The following is a 17,842-nucleotide window of genomic DNA, read 5'->3' on the forward strand; positions in this document are numbered from 1 at the left end:
GAATATGCATTGTTAGCATTCCCATTAAATATGAAAAGAGGGTTCTATTGCCACGACTAGCACAAGAAAAGCTTGTACAAATGTGCTTTAAATATAAAATGAATATTTCCCAGAGGGATTTTCCTTTTAAGAATTCTGTCACAATTTGACTTGAGAATGCTCAGTTAGGTGGACAAAAATAAGTACTAATCGTTTAACTTGTCATTTATTTTAGGGTTTTCAAAGGCCATTTAAAAATATCTACCAAATATACCCCTAAAGAATTTTAAAAACATTCATGTACAGATTAAAGTCAGCACTGAACCCCTTATGTTCATAAAATGACAATTCTCAAATGAATTTTCACTAGCTCATTATTTATAACAGAGGATACTGGTTAAATCAGCATTATTTTCTAAATAATTTAAAACATACAAACTGATTCAACCAAAACAAGTGCTGAAGGTTCTGGAGTGTTAAGTAGTGTGGCTCACAAGCATTTATGTAGTCTCCAAATCATTTATTAAAGCAAAAGTCACTGTATGCTATGAAAAGCATAGCTTTATTATTTTGTAGTTCTAGTGAAAAAGTATATAAAATATTTTAAAGAAGGTTGAAGAGTGTGCAATACAGATCATAACAGTAGCAACCATCAGCTTTTATCCTACCACATGTAAGAAATTTGTAGTGTTAAAACTACACAATTCCCCTAAACTGTGTGATCATTTTATAATTTCAAGGATACAATTAACCACACATCCCTAGAGCATTTCCTGCATTCGGAGTTCAGAATAACCAGCATTCTTGTCTTCACAAAAATAAGTTCATGAGTTATTTGTATCTTGTGTTATCCCAGCCTCAGCGACCATTTTCGAAAAAACTCCTTGCTGAAGTAATAAATTATGTGGGGTATCAAATTCTATAATTCTTCCAGAGCCCAGAACAAGCACTCTGCAATGCAAAAACAAAAAGGTGATGAGGAAAATTGAGCTATTTTTTTCAGCCATACTTTCCAGCCCTATGAAGGTGTGGATTAGGTAGATTTCCTTTAATATGTGAAAATCTCTTTGCAGTAGATAACTCAGAGATTCATGAAGCTGTGAACTCCTGCACAAAAAAAGTTTTTAGAAAATGAAAGTTTGCCTTGTCACCTTAAGTTCTAGAGTGCAATCAACTTTCTCTGGTAAATTAAACGGACTTGCTAGTAACTTGTGTTTGCAACTGGGATAAAATGGAGTTAAAAATTAATTCAGTAATTAGAATAGGAGAAACATTGTAGCACAAATATCAGTCTGTTTACTGTCAGTAACTACTACTAATATAAATATATATGTATTTCATGGTACCATAGATTATATGAGGAAAGTGTCAAGCCAGATCAGCTTTCATGCCTACCAACTTTGACAATGTCTAAATGAAACCACATGTTTTTTAAAACAATATTGAAACTTACCTTTCAGAATCCATGATAGTATGCAACCTGTGGGCTACAGTTAATACTGTGCAGTTGTGAAACTCCCTCCGGATGGTGGACTGCACTAGGTTATCGGTTTCCATGTCAACAGAGGCTGTTGCCTCATCTAAGATCAGAATTTTTGTCTTCCGTAGCAAAGCCCGGGCAAGACAGACAAGCTGCCTCTGCCCAACACTGTTAAACACATTTGAAAACGGTGTCATTTCAATAACTTTGCAAAAGCAATGCTGTGTTCCCACCCACAATAAATGCTAGATAATACCTTGATCAGGTTATTTTGTAGAGAGAAAGCAATGAGTAGGATAATTTTTCAATGTTAGCAAAACCAGATGCTTACAATCTATTTTAGAGCATATCCCTGGTTCCATTTTCCAGATGGATGCATATTTGCATCCAGTTTCCACATGAACTTAATACCCAGTATTATATTCAAGTCCTAATTTGGACATGGGATAAGTTTGAAAGAGACTGATACACAGCAGATGATTATTAAATTATGTATTTTACAAGGGTGGGAGTTGGTTCAGGATGAGAGTTTTAAAAACTCTTATGCTATCTTTGGAAGTGGCATGTCCCATTTTTTGCAGATACATTCCAATTTATTAACTAACTTTCCATTTCTGCTCTGCTTTTTTAAATTTTGGATTGCCACTCTGCTGCTAAAAGCTTATCAAGCATTTATATAAATTTCTCAGATTTTTAGCAGACTGCAATGGCCTGACTCTTACACTCAGAAATTTTCTATCCTATAAAAAGTGTCACCTTCCTTGGCATATCTTTGAAATAACAAGGCACTGTAAAGAGAAACTAAACAGCTACTTAACTACACTAAGCAAATAATAGAAGATATAATACAGCGCAAACTATAAGTGTTCTCTTGGTTATATTTTGTTCCCTTTCTTTTTCTTCTTACTTTTTATATTGTTACTTTTCTCTCTGATTTCAATTATTCTGTTTGTGGCAGTCCTTTCCCTGCCTTGGACTATTTGCTCATTTCTCAAACACCTATAATAGATTTTAAGGCCAGAAAAGACCATCAGATCATCTGGTCTGACCTCTTGTGTAACCTGGCCATAAAATTTCACCCAGTTACTATTTAGCTAAGTGCCCACAAATTGCTTTACAAGAGTAATTCTATTTAGAATGAGGGAGTCACTTTTGTGACATGGAAAAATATTAGAATACTGTCATGTAGAATGTATTGAAGGAAAATCAAGTTAGCACACCAGAAGAGCTCCCTTGCCAGTAGATATTAAAAATTTTATACCTGAGATTTTCACCACCTTCTGAAATCTCATGAAGGAGTTTCTTTGGGAGTGACTGGACAAAATTCTTTAAGTCACACAACTCCACTGCCTCCCACAGCTCATGATCAGAATATTTTCCAAAGGGATCCAAGTTAGATTGAAGGGTCCCAGAGAACAAGACGGGGTCCTAAGAAATAATATAAAATGCCTAAGCAGTAGCATCACAAATCTTAAAAAAACAAAACAATGTTTTTCAACAAACACTCACAGGAATGTTAGGATTTTAATGAAGGTATTCTAGAAATAATACTTTTTAAAAGGCAAACTATAATATTTGAAATCTGAGTGAAAAGGCAAAACTAGCTATGCTCAAATTATTTAACACCACAAAGCCTAAAGGGGAGGGAGAGAGTGGTCTAGTCTATGTCTTTGGTAAATGAAAATACATATTCAAAAATATGTATTAAAAAAGAAGAATGTGTACAGTTAGCAAAGAACATTGTTTGTTTTTTAAAAAAAAATCTACTAGCTTTCTATAAATATATCCTGTGGGCCAGTTTTTTTAAACTGTGGGCCAGTTTTTTTAAAGATATTTGGGCACATAAAGAGGCAGATAGGCAAAAGCAGGTAAGTGCTATTGAAAATCCCAGTAGGTGTCTATCTGCATCTTTAGGAACTTAAACCTCTTAAGAATCTGGTTTTGTGCTTTTACATGACAAGGATTTAATATTCAATTGAAATCACCTACTATAAGGCTACTTTTGATTTTGCGATATGACCATTATTATTATTTGATTACATCCAAAGCTCTCTTTTCTTGGGGTATACCTGTTAATGAGTAACTTTGGAGTTTTCAATATTAGCCATAATTTCAGTAATAATATCCTGATTTATCTTTCCTCTGGTGAATTGGTACAAAATGGGGCCTTTCTTATAGTTACAGTTTCAGCCTTTGGGATTTAGAATTTCTTCACAGATATGCAATAGCTAATGTTTGAATGAAAGACAAGTGTCTATTCGGAAACAGATTTTACCTGTGGAATAATGTTAAGATTGCCACGTAGATCATGTAGTCCAATAGTTGATATATCAATTCCATCTATAATTATTTTGCCTCCGTCTCGCTCTATAATTCTAAACAAGCAATTTGTGAGTGTTGATTTACCAGCTCCTGTTCTTCCTACAATTCCAACCTGGAACAAGATATTAGCTTTAAAAGAAAAACTAATAATGGAGAGTTTAGTAAACTAATGCCTTCAATTTCTTTTTAGTGACTTTAAACACTGTAGATAGATATCATGAGTTATAAAAGAACACTGCCCCTTTGTCCATAGCTCAGTGGTTTAGGTCCCACCTCAGATTTTCCTTAACTCACTCACGCTTTGGTTGGGAATCATCATCAGGATCCTGACTATCCAGTTTTCTCTGGGGTAGGAGGGAATTCCCAAAGAAGTGTTTTCTGGTACCCACTCGAAAGCTAACATTCCCATCTGCTGGCATTGCAGCAGCACAGAAATTTAGGGCCAGATTGTGATCCCCTGGCTCACCACACGAGTAGTTCCTTTGGCCCATGACTTTGTTCATACTGTTTCTGGAGATAGACTAACCTAACTATGGTTGGTGCTCAAACAAGAAATAAAAGGATCTGTGTTAATACTGCCCTCATTAAAAACATAAGTAATAATTTACCATACATAAAAGACAAAAAAGAAAAATAAATGGCTGGAAAACATTTGTTTTCATGCACCTAAAATGGAGAGCAAAAGATTATTAAAAGTCATTTTACCAAAAAATTGGCTGCATAAGTTTCGTGTGAGGCACTCAACACTTGACAGGATTGGCTTCTAATTGGCATTACTAATCAAGCTACACTATAACTTGAAACTAAAGTCTGTCATTTAAAAGCCTTGGTCCAGATCTTCGGCTTCTGTAAATTAGAGGAGTCGTATTCAAGTCAGTTGAGCTACATCAATTTACACCATATGAGCATCTGTCCCCTTGTATCTAATGTTGCTATTAATAAAACTTAGATTAAAATATACTTTTCCCATTGGCTGCGCAACCATTTAGAAAATAGTTTCACAAATTCTAATAGCTTATTATTTACATACCCAGTAAGAATTATCCTAATTTGGACTCCTTCAGTTATGCTTTTATACATGAAATCTATTGAATGTAGAAAGTTAAGGAGCCAATTAAACTATTTTTGATTATTTCATATTATGTACAATACCTTCTCTTTACTGTGCGTTTGGAAGGAGACATCCTGTAGGGCCAAATCAAGACCTGTTCTATACCGAGCTTGGTAATTAATGAACTCTATTATTCCTTTACTGGGCCATCCCATCGGGGGCCTTTTAGACATTATCCAGGGGGCCTGAAATTAAATTAACATTGTTTTAGTGCACTGTTTTACATTTTTACAAGCCACTTAGAATACTTTATGCAACCCACTTATAGTTTTAAAAATACAAGTAAACACATGATGATGACTCAGACTCAGTCCAATGCACTGAGAAGTCAGACAACTTCTTGGACATCAGGATTTTTAATTAAAAATACTTCACCAAATGCAGAGGCGTTGCATGATCCTCCTCAGTAACCAGACTCAGACAAAGATTGCACATATTCATTTAGAGAGCAACCTTGATTATTCTACCAACTCACAGGCCTGAGTTTTGAAAGAGACTCAGGCTTCCAAGGCCCTGGCTATTAATACTTTGTAATACATTCACTATTCTCAGCAAGTACAGCCTGCACCTTTCTAACAACTTTATTCATGTCTGCAATGCCACTTACTTTGAAAAAAATGCATAGGACACACTGTTCACACTATATCAGGAGTGAACCCATGCTAGTTAAGGTCAGGAATCACTTTGGCTTATTTGGCCCACTATGGGAAGTAGCAGTATTTGAGAATGACTGCCCTCGCTCTTGGAAGTCTGGAGCCCAAACCACTGAAGCCACCATAGAGGAGCTTAGACAGCACAGAGGAGAGGGACATTCTGTGAAGCCAGCCCTTCTTATACCTCAGCAGGTTTGTTCTCCTCTCATGGAAGCAGAGGGGAACACTCCAGCCTAGAACTGTGATAGGCAACTATTATTCTAGTTACAGTAATTCATCAAATATCCACTCCTACCTTGCAACTTTTGTATCAGCCTAGTAGCAAAGGTTTTGATGATGGCAGATATCTCATGCTCTGTAGTGAATGGAACATACCATGTATCATTGCACCACTGTATATTTCTGAATTTCAATCATCGGGTGTGATTGCAACTCATGTAGACATACCCAAAGAGCTGGATTAGCAGTGAAGCCGTGACAGCATGGCTTCTTCATGGGCTGTACAAACTCTCCTGGGTAATTACTCTGGCAACTACCCTGCACTGAAGTCCATGCTGCTGTGACTTCACTGCTCCAGTAGCCAAGCTAGCTAGCTAAACTGTCTCAGGTTCATCTACCTGAGCTGTCATCACACTCCGTGACTGTAGTATAGATATACCCACAGACAAATTCAGATAGTAGTTCATGATGAGACTTACATAAAATAAATCTTAAATCTCTATTTGTTTGTTTCTAACTACAATAGCTACCACAAAGTCTGATGTCAAGAAACTTATTGGTCAACATTAAAAATACAAAACTGTTCTGACCATTAGTGTGAAGAGAAAGTCAAATACATTAGCTCATGAATGTATCACACTTTGAGAATGTACGTATATTATTAATTATAAGACGCATTTGTATTAGTCAGTCAATTTATTTTCTTTTTATCAGTTAGCCACTAGCTTATACACATATATGAAATAGTATCCAAATACTAAGTTTATATTCAGTCTTCTAAAATGCTCACCTCTTTGTCCATTTTTTCATATTCACAAACTCTTTCAATGGAAACTCCATTAGTTTCAATTTCACATGCTTTACGCACCCAAAAATTCAGACTTTGAGTTATCTGAAAAAGATAAGATATATTCATGAGATGGTCTAGGTTTACCTGGTCCTGCCACAGCATAGTGGGCTGGACTTAATGTCTTCTTGAGGCCCCCTTCAACCCTACATTTCTATGATTCATTTCACAGAATGTATTAAAATTGTTTGGTCTTCGTAAACAGCATAATATATTTCAGAAATGTATTATGGATAGTAAGAAACAGCATCAAAACACAATATCAGCTGCTTAGATAGTTCCAGAAGATGCAGAGCACAAGTCAGGAGTTGGTATGCAAAGCTGGCTTTAAGCTTCCACTTTCACTGCATTTATCCCAGTGTTACTCCGAGCACTTCTTCCACCATTTGCTGTGTTAGAAAAACTAGGTCAGGATCAGTGTAGGGTACAGGGCACCCTGGCTATCACCTTTTCCCCAGTAACCAAGCTCCCCTTCTGTGTTACCCTGGCTGAAAGAGGAAGTGTAGGTTTATGAGCCTGTGTTGTATGTATACTGTTGCAGTATTCCCTTTACACTGGGACAATCCTCCCTGAGCCGCTTACACAAGTATCTTAGCAGCGAGACAAAAGCAGCTGCAGTGCACCTAGGGATCGGGTCCAGAGTATCTGCCAAATCACTTCTATCCTTAAGCACTGAGAAGCTATTTTTGCAAGTACTAGTGCTACCTAGTCCAGTATTGGCAAGTTAATGCAGTGGACACTAATTTTATACGTCAATTCTCACAGTTGCCATGTGATGGCTGCTCATTTACAGCAGTACAAAATTGGTCTATTTTAAACTGTTCTAAGACATTGTACATTATAGATCAGAACTAGAAATTAAACTTTAACAAAACTGGTCAGTGACACAATGGGTTAATAAACTAGCCATCCTAGGTTAAATTGTTGTTCTGAGGTAGGAATATTTAATGATGAACCTAAAGGCTTCTTAACACAAAAAAACAGCTATACTGAGAGCCCATATTTAACCAAATGTGTATAAGATTAAAAGTACAAAAAAAATTAACATTATTGAAAGCTAGTTTGTAATATACCTATCTGCAAAGACCTGAGTTCAGAGCTGTGATCCTCCAGTTAAGATGCCTGTGTTCTGGTGTTAAAGCATAAAAGAAATGACATACCCTTTCCTGTGCTGATGCAATCTGTTGCAGGGAAATCACAGAACATTGAATTCAGATCTTATCAGGTATAAAGTCTTGTGGTAGCCAGTATCATCTTCATGGGTATAGTGATATATGTCTATGGTACTTTACCCCAAAGAACATACATTCTTAATTTTAGACCACAGGATGAGTGAGAGAGAGCGGGAAAGTACACAGGTGATAGGACCAAACTGTCAAGATATTGTGGATGTGTGGGTTTTTAAAACTCTTTAAATCATAAGGGTTTATTGTCTCTCTAGCCATTAATCAACATAGGTCTAGCCCTCCTTATTAAAAGGGACATGCTTGTCAAATGTGGTCCCAATTATGCTACTTTTTTTTTCTTTTTTAATAAAATAGGCCAGTAGAAATGTTTCCATTAAATACTTCAATACCAATACAAAACTCATTTTTAAACCAACCTCTTCCTTGCAATGATGGCAACCTAAATATTTCAGCATTATGCTAGTGCACCAGAACTAGAAAGTACGCATCTGAAAACACGAGTGCAATTGACTAGACTACTTCCCTTCTCCAAGCTAGCAAAATACTAAAAGTAAGCCATGCAGTGTAGTAAGTTTAATATTTACAATTCTGTTTCAATATTCCAATATTTTGTTGTTGCATTTAAACCTATCAATATTTGAATTGTTAATAATACATAAACTTCCACAATTAGAGTAAATTCAAAGAAAAACACATAGTAGTGATAGTACATTCTGCTCAGTTACATCCATGAGATTAAAAATTGCACAGATGTAACTGTGCAGAATTTGGCCTACTAAATTTTACCCCAATCATTCTTGCCTTCCATATGAAATATTGTAGAAGCATCAAAACTATACCATCACTTACATTCAGTGCATATGATATGGATAAACCCACTGTAGAGGAATTAATTGTATTTCCAGCCAGCACTGCAAACAAGGCAGCAAAGAAAACCATCAGGTTTCCTAAAAACTCAAGCCGGACAGCCAACCACCTGTAGTCAATGTAGCCAGGGAAAAAAAAAAAAAAAAGGATTTATCTAAAGAAATTTTATTATGGAACATTGATATAGTAAAATATCAACAATTATCTCTTATAGCACCTTTCATCAACATGCTTTACAAAGAAGGTAAGTATCATTATCTCCATTTTACAGATGGGGAAACTGAGGCACAGAGCAGGTAAGTGACTTGCCCAAGATTACCCAATAGGCCAGTGGCAGAGCTGGAACAGTCCAGTGCGCTGTCAGCTAGGCCAGACTTCTCTACAATCCATATAAATAGACAGCAACTCCATAAGTAAGGCAGTTTATAATTCTCCTCTTCCAGCAGCTGTTAGTAGACTTCATTGTTGTAGAATATTCTCATCTCAGAGCAAGCATATCTATCTCCTATAAATTAATTGGATTCTTGCACACAGAGGACGACATACCCTATTGCTTAGATACAAACCAGGAAGCCAGTACTAAGAGTGCTGAACAAGTTACAGTGCTTACACACATTTTAGGATTATTTTAATCTCTTAACGAGCCTGCTCCCATCAAAGCTTATTATTTTAGCCACTGATCTAAACAGGATCAGGATTTGGCCCACTGTGCATAACTTCTATAAATTCTAGATCGTTAATACAGTACCTGTTTGAGATAACATTGTTGTAAAAGCAAACCAAGTTCTCATTCACCACATCTTTGTTTTGTCTAATGAATCTTTCTTGGTGTCCAAATGCTCGGATTGTAGAAAGTCCTAAGAGAGTTTCACTGAAGTGGGAGATCACAGGAGAATGTGATGCCCCAGCTAATCGTCGGATTTGTCGTGAACTAGCTATGTAGTATCGCTAAGGAAACAACACATACAAAAGAGGCAGATTCTAAGTTACTATAAGGGTTGGAAAAAAAGTTTCACACAGCTTTGAAACTTCAAGTACAATTTGTGGATTATTTTCATATCATAATAAAAAAAGTCAAACAATTTTAGCACAAAACTTTTCAAAAATTTCTCTTTAATTCATAGGGGTGGACAATGTCTGTGCTTTATTGCAATAACCAGGCATGTAAACTACTGGGAGGGCTAGCAGTAAGAGTAGTGTCATTTCCAAAATTGCCATCACTCCTGTTGCAACATACACCCTCTGAAGAGATGAACTAAGTTTTACACTGGAATTTCCTGACTTATGTTCAAATGAAGGCCCCACCTTAAGTTTCATCAGTATAATTATGTATATTCTCAAATCTTGATCGCCTCTCTGCTCCCTCATTTATATCTATTAGCATATACATTATGCTACATTATGAACATGTCTGACATCAACAGAGCCTTGAGCGGAGATAGGGAAGCCGATGTTTCAAAGGACAGTTTTTCTGACACATTAAAACGACAGTTGAAATTTAGTTAAGGGATTTCTCTAAGTTCCTGTTCCTCAATGCTATAATTCATATCTGTGCTATGTATTTTCTTGAAGCAAGCTACAAATATCTGCATGTGTTGTCCCAGGGTAGCACACACCCTACTTCAGTTTTTGCTTTGACTCTCTGTCTTTCCATATCACATGCCCATTCTTTTGTCATACAATTTTATTGGTTTTCTTAGAGGGACTACAATATAATATCTTACAAGAGAAAAAAAGATGGGCAGGAAAGAATGGAAGTCACTAAAAAATACAGGCATTACCATGGTGGATAAAAATCAAGGATTTAAAAAAAAATCGTGTTTTTTTTAATTTAAATTGTTTTTTCTTGAAAATGCTTTTTGAGGAAAAAACCTATCTAAAGATAGTTTTAATTAAAATACATGATAGCTCAAAGATATCTTATCATGGAACAGGGATTATAAATTCTAATTCTATAGTATGAGACAATATATTCATGTAATGTTTAAGAAAAGTTTTGTAAATGAGTTCCAATAGTTCATGGATTAGGGACCCAATCTTATGGGTTCCAGGGGCTTCTGTATAGATTATTTAGGTTAATCTTTCTATCTACCCAATGGGACTCAGGGCTAAGTCTAGAAGATACCATCACAGATGCTTAGTTTTGCAGTTCTCAAACTGTGTATTTGTGTCTCCAGAGATAACATGCTTGTTAACAGCAAAAATGTTTTAAAATAAATAAATAAATATATTGTCACGGTTCCTCCCCCACTCTGAACTCTAGGGTACAGATGTGGGGACCTGCATGAAAAACCTCCTAAGCTTATCTTTACCAGCTTAGGTCAAAACTTCCCCAAGGTACAAAATATTACACCTTGGACTGGCCGCTACCACCACCAAACTAATACTGGTTACTGGGGAAGAGCTGTTTGGACGCGTCCTTCCCCCCAAAATACTTCCCAAAACCTTGCACCCCACTTCCTGGACAAGGTTTGGTAAAAAGCCTCACCAATTTGCCTAGGTGACTACAGACCCAGACCCTTGGATCTTAAGAACACTGAACAATCCTCCCAACACTTGCACCCCCCTTTTCCTGGGAAATGTTGGATAAAAAGCCTCACCAATTTGCATAGGTGACCACAGACCCAAACCCTTGGATCTGAGAACAATGAAAAAGCATTCAGTGTTTTACAAGAAGACTTTTAATAAAAAATAGAAGTAAATAGAAATAAAGAAATCCCCCCTGTAAAATCAGGATGGTAGATATCTTACAGGGTAATTAGATTCAAAACATAGAGAACCCCTCTAGGCAAAACCTTAAGTTACAAAAAAGATACACAGACAGAAATAGTTATTCTATTCAGCACAATTCTTTTCTCAGCCATTTAAAGAAATCATAATCTAACACATACCTAGCTAGATTACTTACTAAAAGTTCTAAGACTCCATTCCTGTTCTGTCCCTGGCCAAGACGACTACAGACAGACCCAGACCCTTTGTTTCTCTCCCTCCTCCCAGCTTTTGAAAGTATCTTGTCTCCTCATTGGTCATTTTGGTCAGGTGCCAGCGAGGTTACCTTTAGCTTCTTAACCCTTTACAGGTGAGAGGAGCTTTCCCCTGGCCAGGAGGGATTTCAAAGGGGTTTACCCTTCCCTTTATATTTATGACATATATAGATGTGAGAAATAACGGACCTCAACCCTATTGTCCCTCTGCAAATTTGTATACACAGAGTTAGTCCCTTACCTCTCTCTAAATGTGCAAAGTTTCATAAAGATCAACGAACAGAAGATTGTTGGGGGCAGAATAGAGCCTTCATTGATTTGAGATCTACTATACCATTCTCTCACTAGAGGGAAAACCTATAATGGCAGCAGGCCATAAAAGAGACCCAGTTTGGGTCTCATCTATCTCTGAGTTGTGAAGAATATGTATTAAGGTTGTAACAACCAACAAGAATGCACTTTTATATAGACATCCATGATTAAATCGAGTCTTCCTGACTAGTGATTTAAATCAAATCCACCCTGGGCATTACTGTAGGAAACAGTCAAAATGTATTTGACTACTCTGTATACTTGAGAGAAGCCGGAGGATATTTTTAGGAGTCAGCTTTAAAAAGTGTGTGTGTGGGCAGGGAGGCAAAGATTTGGGTGGCAGAATACTAAAATATAAGTTTTAGGTTTCTACTTTGACTTTTCAGGCAAGATTTGAAATTTACACCCAATTGTTTTAAACAATGCTTAATGATGATTTTGTTTTAGTCTCTCTCTCTCTCACACGGAAAATACATATCTCTTATTGTAAAAATTTAAGCAACTTACTTGGATAATAAAATACAGGTATCCAAGGGGAATAACTACCAGTATGAAGAGAGGTGAAGCAGATATGATTACTAGAATGGTTCCAATAACATCTAGTGTACAGTTTAACCAGGTCCGTAAATAGTAATGGAAGCGTAGATCAATGATAAACATGTCCTGTGATATTACACACAAAAATTAGTTTTAATGTCTCCTTACTAAAACTGTAGACATTTCTCAAGAAACTGTCCTTAGACTCTGAACTCCAACAACCCAAATCCTTTTACTGCAGCAAAAATTATTGGGGGAAAAGTTCTGGTGACATATGACAGACTAATTTAACATATTGTAGTCTGTCTATTACTACAAATAGATAGAATTACTCCCCTTTTCCCATCTGAACTTTGTTCAGTAGATGTTAGAGGCTTGTTGCTAAAATATCAGACTGTTCCATAGTTGGTGAGTATGCTCTAAAGCTTAACGCACTCAACTGAACTGCCACAAATTCATAGTGGCAGCTATTGCTGCTTTCCCCTCTCAAAATACTATTAGGCAAGAGAAGGCATACAAGACTGGGAACCAGAAACCATGAATTCAACTCTCAACTTTTCTATTCACTCCGGTTATTTCTGTTCCTTTTATAATCTGTATTATTAATCAAGGCCTCATAACCCACTGAGAGGTTATAAAAGCTGGGAGCAAAACCCTGATTCTCAAAAGGCAGATCCAAGTCTCATTTACTTAGCCACACTGTCTTTCAGAAAGAAGCTACCAAATCTAAGTACATGGTTATGATGTCTGTTTCAGTGCAATATGCATCCTCCTTGGGTCCAGTCCACAGAAGATAGCAGCCTACCAGTAATTGCACATCATCCTTTAGCTCAAGTAGCAGATGTATATGGGCAGTGCTGAAGCTTGTGGGTTCAAACTATGTTTATGAGAGGAACGGGCAGCATTATAGTTATATGAAATAGAATTCTTTTGTTTTTAAAAAAACATAAGATGTTATATACAAAAAATAAACATTACAAATGTTAAGGTTGCAAAGTCATGCACTCAAAAGTTAAGAAAGGTCATTCCCTGAGCACTGTCCATTCTGTGCATTGAAAGAGGTATTGGGTGGGGGTTGGGGGGATCCTAACTTTGAGAGCTTGAATTTCACACCTTAGTGTTCATTCAACATAGTTTGTCTGTAATCTTTTATATCAAGTAGCAATGCATTAGCAAGATATAAAAATTATAATCTTTTAATATCAGTGGGACATTTCACTTCATATTCTTTATGAAAATATGCTTATGATATGAATGACATAACTGAGATATACTTTATGCCAGATGGCGCATGTAAGATATAATTGGAAAGGTTATGATTTACTGAATGTGATTATCCAATTTGTATGCCAGTATCATTTCTGTATCTGAAGTTAGGAATATTAACTATGTATCTGTATTTCAAAATGTGTTACTTTGGGTGTCACCCCCAACCAGCCCTTCAGGTACAACAATGGAAAAGCCAGACAGGGCTAATGGGCCATTAGCAGAGACAATGAACTGTGAAAGAGCTTAGTCTTCCTGTGGATGCTCCAGACAGCCTATGAGTAATGGTTGCCACAGCCCTGCAGAGACATGAGGCTGAGTCACCTGGTACTGGACCCACCCCTTGTAATGCCAGTGTTCTTCCACTTGGAGACAAAGGGTTCCCGCCATACACAAGAGCTATATAAGGCAGGGGAGTGACATCATCATGTTTCTTCTCTGCCTCCGCACCCAGAGAGACACTGAAAAATGCCTGGAAGCAAGAACTAAACTTGGGGGAGAAGGGTTAAGCCTAAGCTGAAAGGGCATCTAGCTTGTGGGTAATAATATCTGAAGTCTCAAGCTACAGACCAGTGTAGCTACCTTTCAAGACTTTCTCTAATCTGCCGACAACAATATCTAGGGTGAGAAATTACTCTTTGTAACCAATTTCTTTAGTGAAACAAGCTTAGCTTGTGTGTTTTGTTTTATTTTCTTAGTAATCTGCTTTGTTCTGTCTGTCATCTCTTATATTCACTTAAAATCCACCTTCTGTAGTTAATAAACTTATTTCTCATTTATAATATAACCCAGTTTGTGCAATTCATAACTGAGGGGGGGATAAGAGGCTGTGCATACCTTCCTCCACAGAGGGAGGAGGAGGATTTCAAAATTTACCTTTGGGTCTGCACTCCAAGGGAGGTGGACACCTGAGTGCTGGGGCAAGTGCCTTAAGATGAGCCTTCCCAGAACTGATCTGAGTGTCTGTTTCATTCTGCAGTTGGGTGTGGCCCTGCCTGTGTGAGTGCTGGAGGAGACTTAATAGCCTGGCTCAGCAAGACAGGTAAAAGGGGTGCCCAGGCTAGCAAAACAGGCAGACTCAGTGGTATCTCAGCACATCAGATGGCATCCTAAGGGGGTAACTTGTCACAACCAGACTGAGCTCAACTCAGCTTAACACCTCAAGTTTGCAGGACTGTGCTCTGAGGTATGCACGCCCAGTGACCATGGGCAATAACATTAAAGGGCTTCAGTTGATAAAAGCTACTGGTGGTTTTTGCAGGAAAGTATTCTGTGGCATTTGTGAAGGCTTCTTTCTATACTGAAACTGATGTCTAGCATCTGGTATTACTCTTTGATTTTTAAAAGCATTAGATGGCATTAAAGTTGTAGTTCTTTGCAGTATATTTTCTAAAAAATGTGGACATGTTTTTCCTTTACCTTTGTGAATCTATTGATGATCTGACCTACTGGATTAGTTTCAAAATACTGGAGGGGAAGGTGCAGCACGTTGGCTAACATGTGATTATGCAATGTCCGAGAAGCACAGAGGGATCCCCGAGTAAGCACATATGCACCATAGCAGACCAGAAGACCTTAAGAATAAATGAATACATAAATAAATAAAATAATGACTGGTGGTTTTTTTCCTCTTCTAAACGGATTACACTTCAGCCTGGTAGGCCCACTATAAAGTTTTGTTTTACGTATGCATCTGTTCACATCTTACCCCTTCATAAGCAAGTCTAGCCTACCATTAGCAAGTGCGTATGATTCCTGTTAACACTAGCTGTGACATGGACACTGACATCTAACCTCACAAAAAATAGTAACACCTCATTAGCTAAAATGTGCACTTGTTCATACAACATTGACTTAGTTCCAAGGACAGTCATTTTACAAATTAGTCTAATCTGCCTTTTCAATAATTCCTTCACTTTACAGCTCCCTAGCTTGATCCTTTCTCCCTGCCACTCCCCTCAACCAAATGTGAAGTGATTCTATTCTGCTGCTATACACACCTCTGATTACAGAATTACCAATATAGTTTGTCTTTGTATTACCCCAATCTCCAGTCTCCATTACAGATTTAACAGAATGTAAAAGAACCCCAGGTAACTAAGCTTTGCAAATACAGAGAAAATAAAGTCTTGTATGCTTAGGCTTACCTTGTATGAATCCCAAAAGCCCATAGATACCCAGTTTGTTGTTTCTTAAGTGTTTCCACTCTGTGTGATCCTTATTTTTTTCTTCTTCTGCTGACCAGGTGCTAAGCCACAGATTTTGTCCTACGGCTACTGCATTTTGTCCCAAGTAAGCTGCTAGGGTTAGCCACACCCATAGCCATCCAAACGCTTGCAGGTATTTCAAAATAACTGACATTGACATCTAAATACAAGAAAAGCACAGGAGTTACTAAAAATGTCACCGTGAAAGACAAATTACAGTAAATGAACTGAATATACTAATTTCTTCAGACATTCATATAAATAATGAAATCTAATAATTTAATCACATGCAGTCATATTTTGGATCTCCAAAAATCTATTTTCCCCCTTATAATACAAATTTGTCAGCTGTACAGGGTGGGATACTTTTAATATATGCTACACACAACATTAAAAAGAACATTAAGATTACAAACTCAAGCCTAAAAATGTTAGGAAATGCCAGAATAAAGGTTGCTTAATCACCTATAACTTGCCCCCTTTCTTCAAATGCATCATAGTACAATAATTAATTACATGATCACATACTACTCTTTTCAATAGGACCCTAGTCTCATTCAGGTGCACAGGATTGATGATGCTTACTTAATAAGCAATTATTCATTATTAGTTTTCGCTTCACTAAACAATGTGTGCTGTTGACCTTATTTACTTCATGCTATTCAAACCCCACTCTGAATACAGAATTATGAATTTTTCTCATGGTCTTTCCTATAATGCTCGTCATTATAAGTATCTGAGTACTACACAAATATTTATTAATTAATTTTGATGACACTCAGGGCATCATCTCCATTTTACAGACTGAAAGTTGAGGCACAGTAAGATTCAGCTCAAAAGCATCCAATCGTTTTCTGTGCCTAATTTGAGACATCTCAGACCTGATTTTCCAGACTACTTAACATGATTTTCAGAGGCTTATAACTTGACCAAATATGGGCAGATTTTCACAGTGATCGCAAAAAACAAATCCCTGACACAAAGGCCACCCTCTTGCCAAATTTCAAGCCCTGGCTCCAAAACATGGAGGCATTAGAACTTTTCAAAGAAGGGGTCACCAGAATTATTTTTAACACAGGCAAAACATGTTTTTCTCTAGCGCTGAGCTCAGAAACAGCTGAACTATTTGGCTGAATTTTTCCCAAAATATTCACCTTGAGGCAGGCACCTAGTATGGAAAATTTCAGCCCAAATGGTTAATGTTTGGCAAAGCTACCAATAACTGAAAACTGAGTCTTATAATGGGCAATGTCAGGAAATCTTAATCGGTGGCGCTACCAGCCCTGCCTATAATTACTTTAATACATTACATGTATATAGAAAACTACAAAGGTAATTTAGCTAATGCTTACACTGCCAGTAGCAACATTTTCTTTCTTCATTGAGAATGCTTTGGTTTGTTCAAAGGAAGAACTAAAAATAACAATTTTAAATGTATTTTAATCGTAAATATGAAGTTAAACATCAAGAAAAACACATACACAGAATTAATCTTGAACAAAAAACAGTGAACTTAAAGGTCTGTGAATTCCTCTTCCTTGAAAATGCCACAGCGTATTTCCAAGCCCTTCCTTTTTATCATTAAAATGTTAGCGTATCCAGACACAATAACCACGATTGATGCAGTGTCTTAAGTGCACACAGTGCTTTACAAACTTGCAAATAGATATCCGCCCCTAGGAATTTACTCAGCTATCAAACAGAATATAGAGGCAATCTGATGTACACAAAAAAGCAAACCAAACCAATGTGAGAGAGCAGCATGAGTGCAAAGAAAAAACAAAGCCATATTCTTATGTTGCTTATGAACAGATGGAGATGATGCAAGAAGCCCCTCCCCTAGCCCAGATTTGCACCCAAATCTTGCACTG

At 37.0% G+C, this 17,842-nt stretch overlaps 1 protein-coding gene across 1 annotated transcript in view; it reads right to left on the reverse strand.

Moving 5' to 3' along the window:
• Positions 1-264: 264 nt before the first annotated feature.
• Positions 265-17,842, reverse strand: part of LOC311514308 (multidrug resistance-associated protein 1-like) — a 58,583-nt gene continuing 41,005 nt past the window's right edge. Inside the window, exons 17-28 of the mRNA XM_084616803.1 lie at positions 17,324-17,384; positions 15,912-16,131; positions 15,184-15,338; positions 12,469-12,624; positions 9,414-9,613; positions 8,648-8,774; positions 6,555-6,656; positions 4,934-5,077; positions 3,735-3,893; positions 2,721-2,887; positions 1,433-1,627; positions 265-930 (exon numbers count right to left, since the gene is read on the reverse strand). Of these exons, the coding sequence (XP_084472929.1) occupies positions 804-930; positions 1,433-1,627; positions 2,721-2,887; positions 3,735-3,893; positions 4,934-5,077; positions 6,555-6,656; positions 8,648-8,774; positions 9,414-9,613; positions 12,469-12,624; positions 15,184-15,338; positions 15,912-16,131; positions 17,324-17,384 (1,813 nt within the window). The 3' untranslated portion in view covers positions 265-803. The remainder of the gene's footprint in view (positions 931-1,432; positions 1,628-2,720; positions 2,888-3,734; positions 3,894-4,933; positions 5,078-6,554; positions 6,657-8,647; positions 8,775-9,413; positions 9,614-12,468; positions 12,625-15,183; positions 15,339-15,911; positions 16,132-17,323; positions 17,385-17,842) is intronic.

This window comes from Lepidochelys olivacea (genome assembly GCF_965140295.1).
Source record: "Lepidochelys olivacea isolate rLepOli2 genome assembly, chromosome: 1".
NCBI lineage: Eukaryota > Metazoa > Chordata > Testudines > Cheloniidae > Lepidochelys > Lepidochelys olivacea.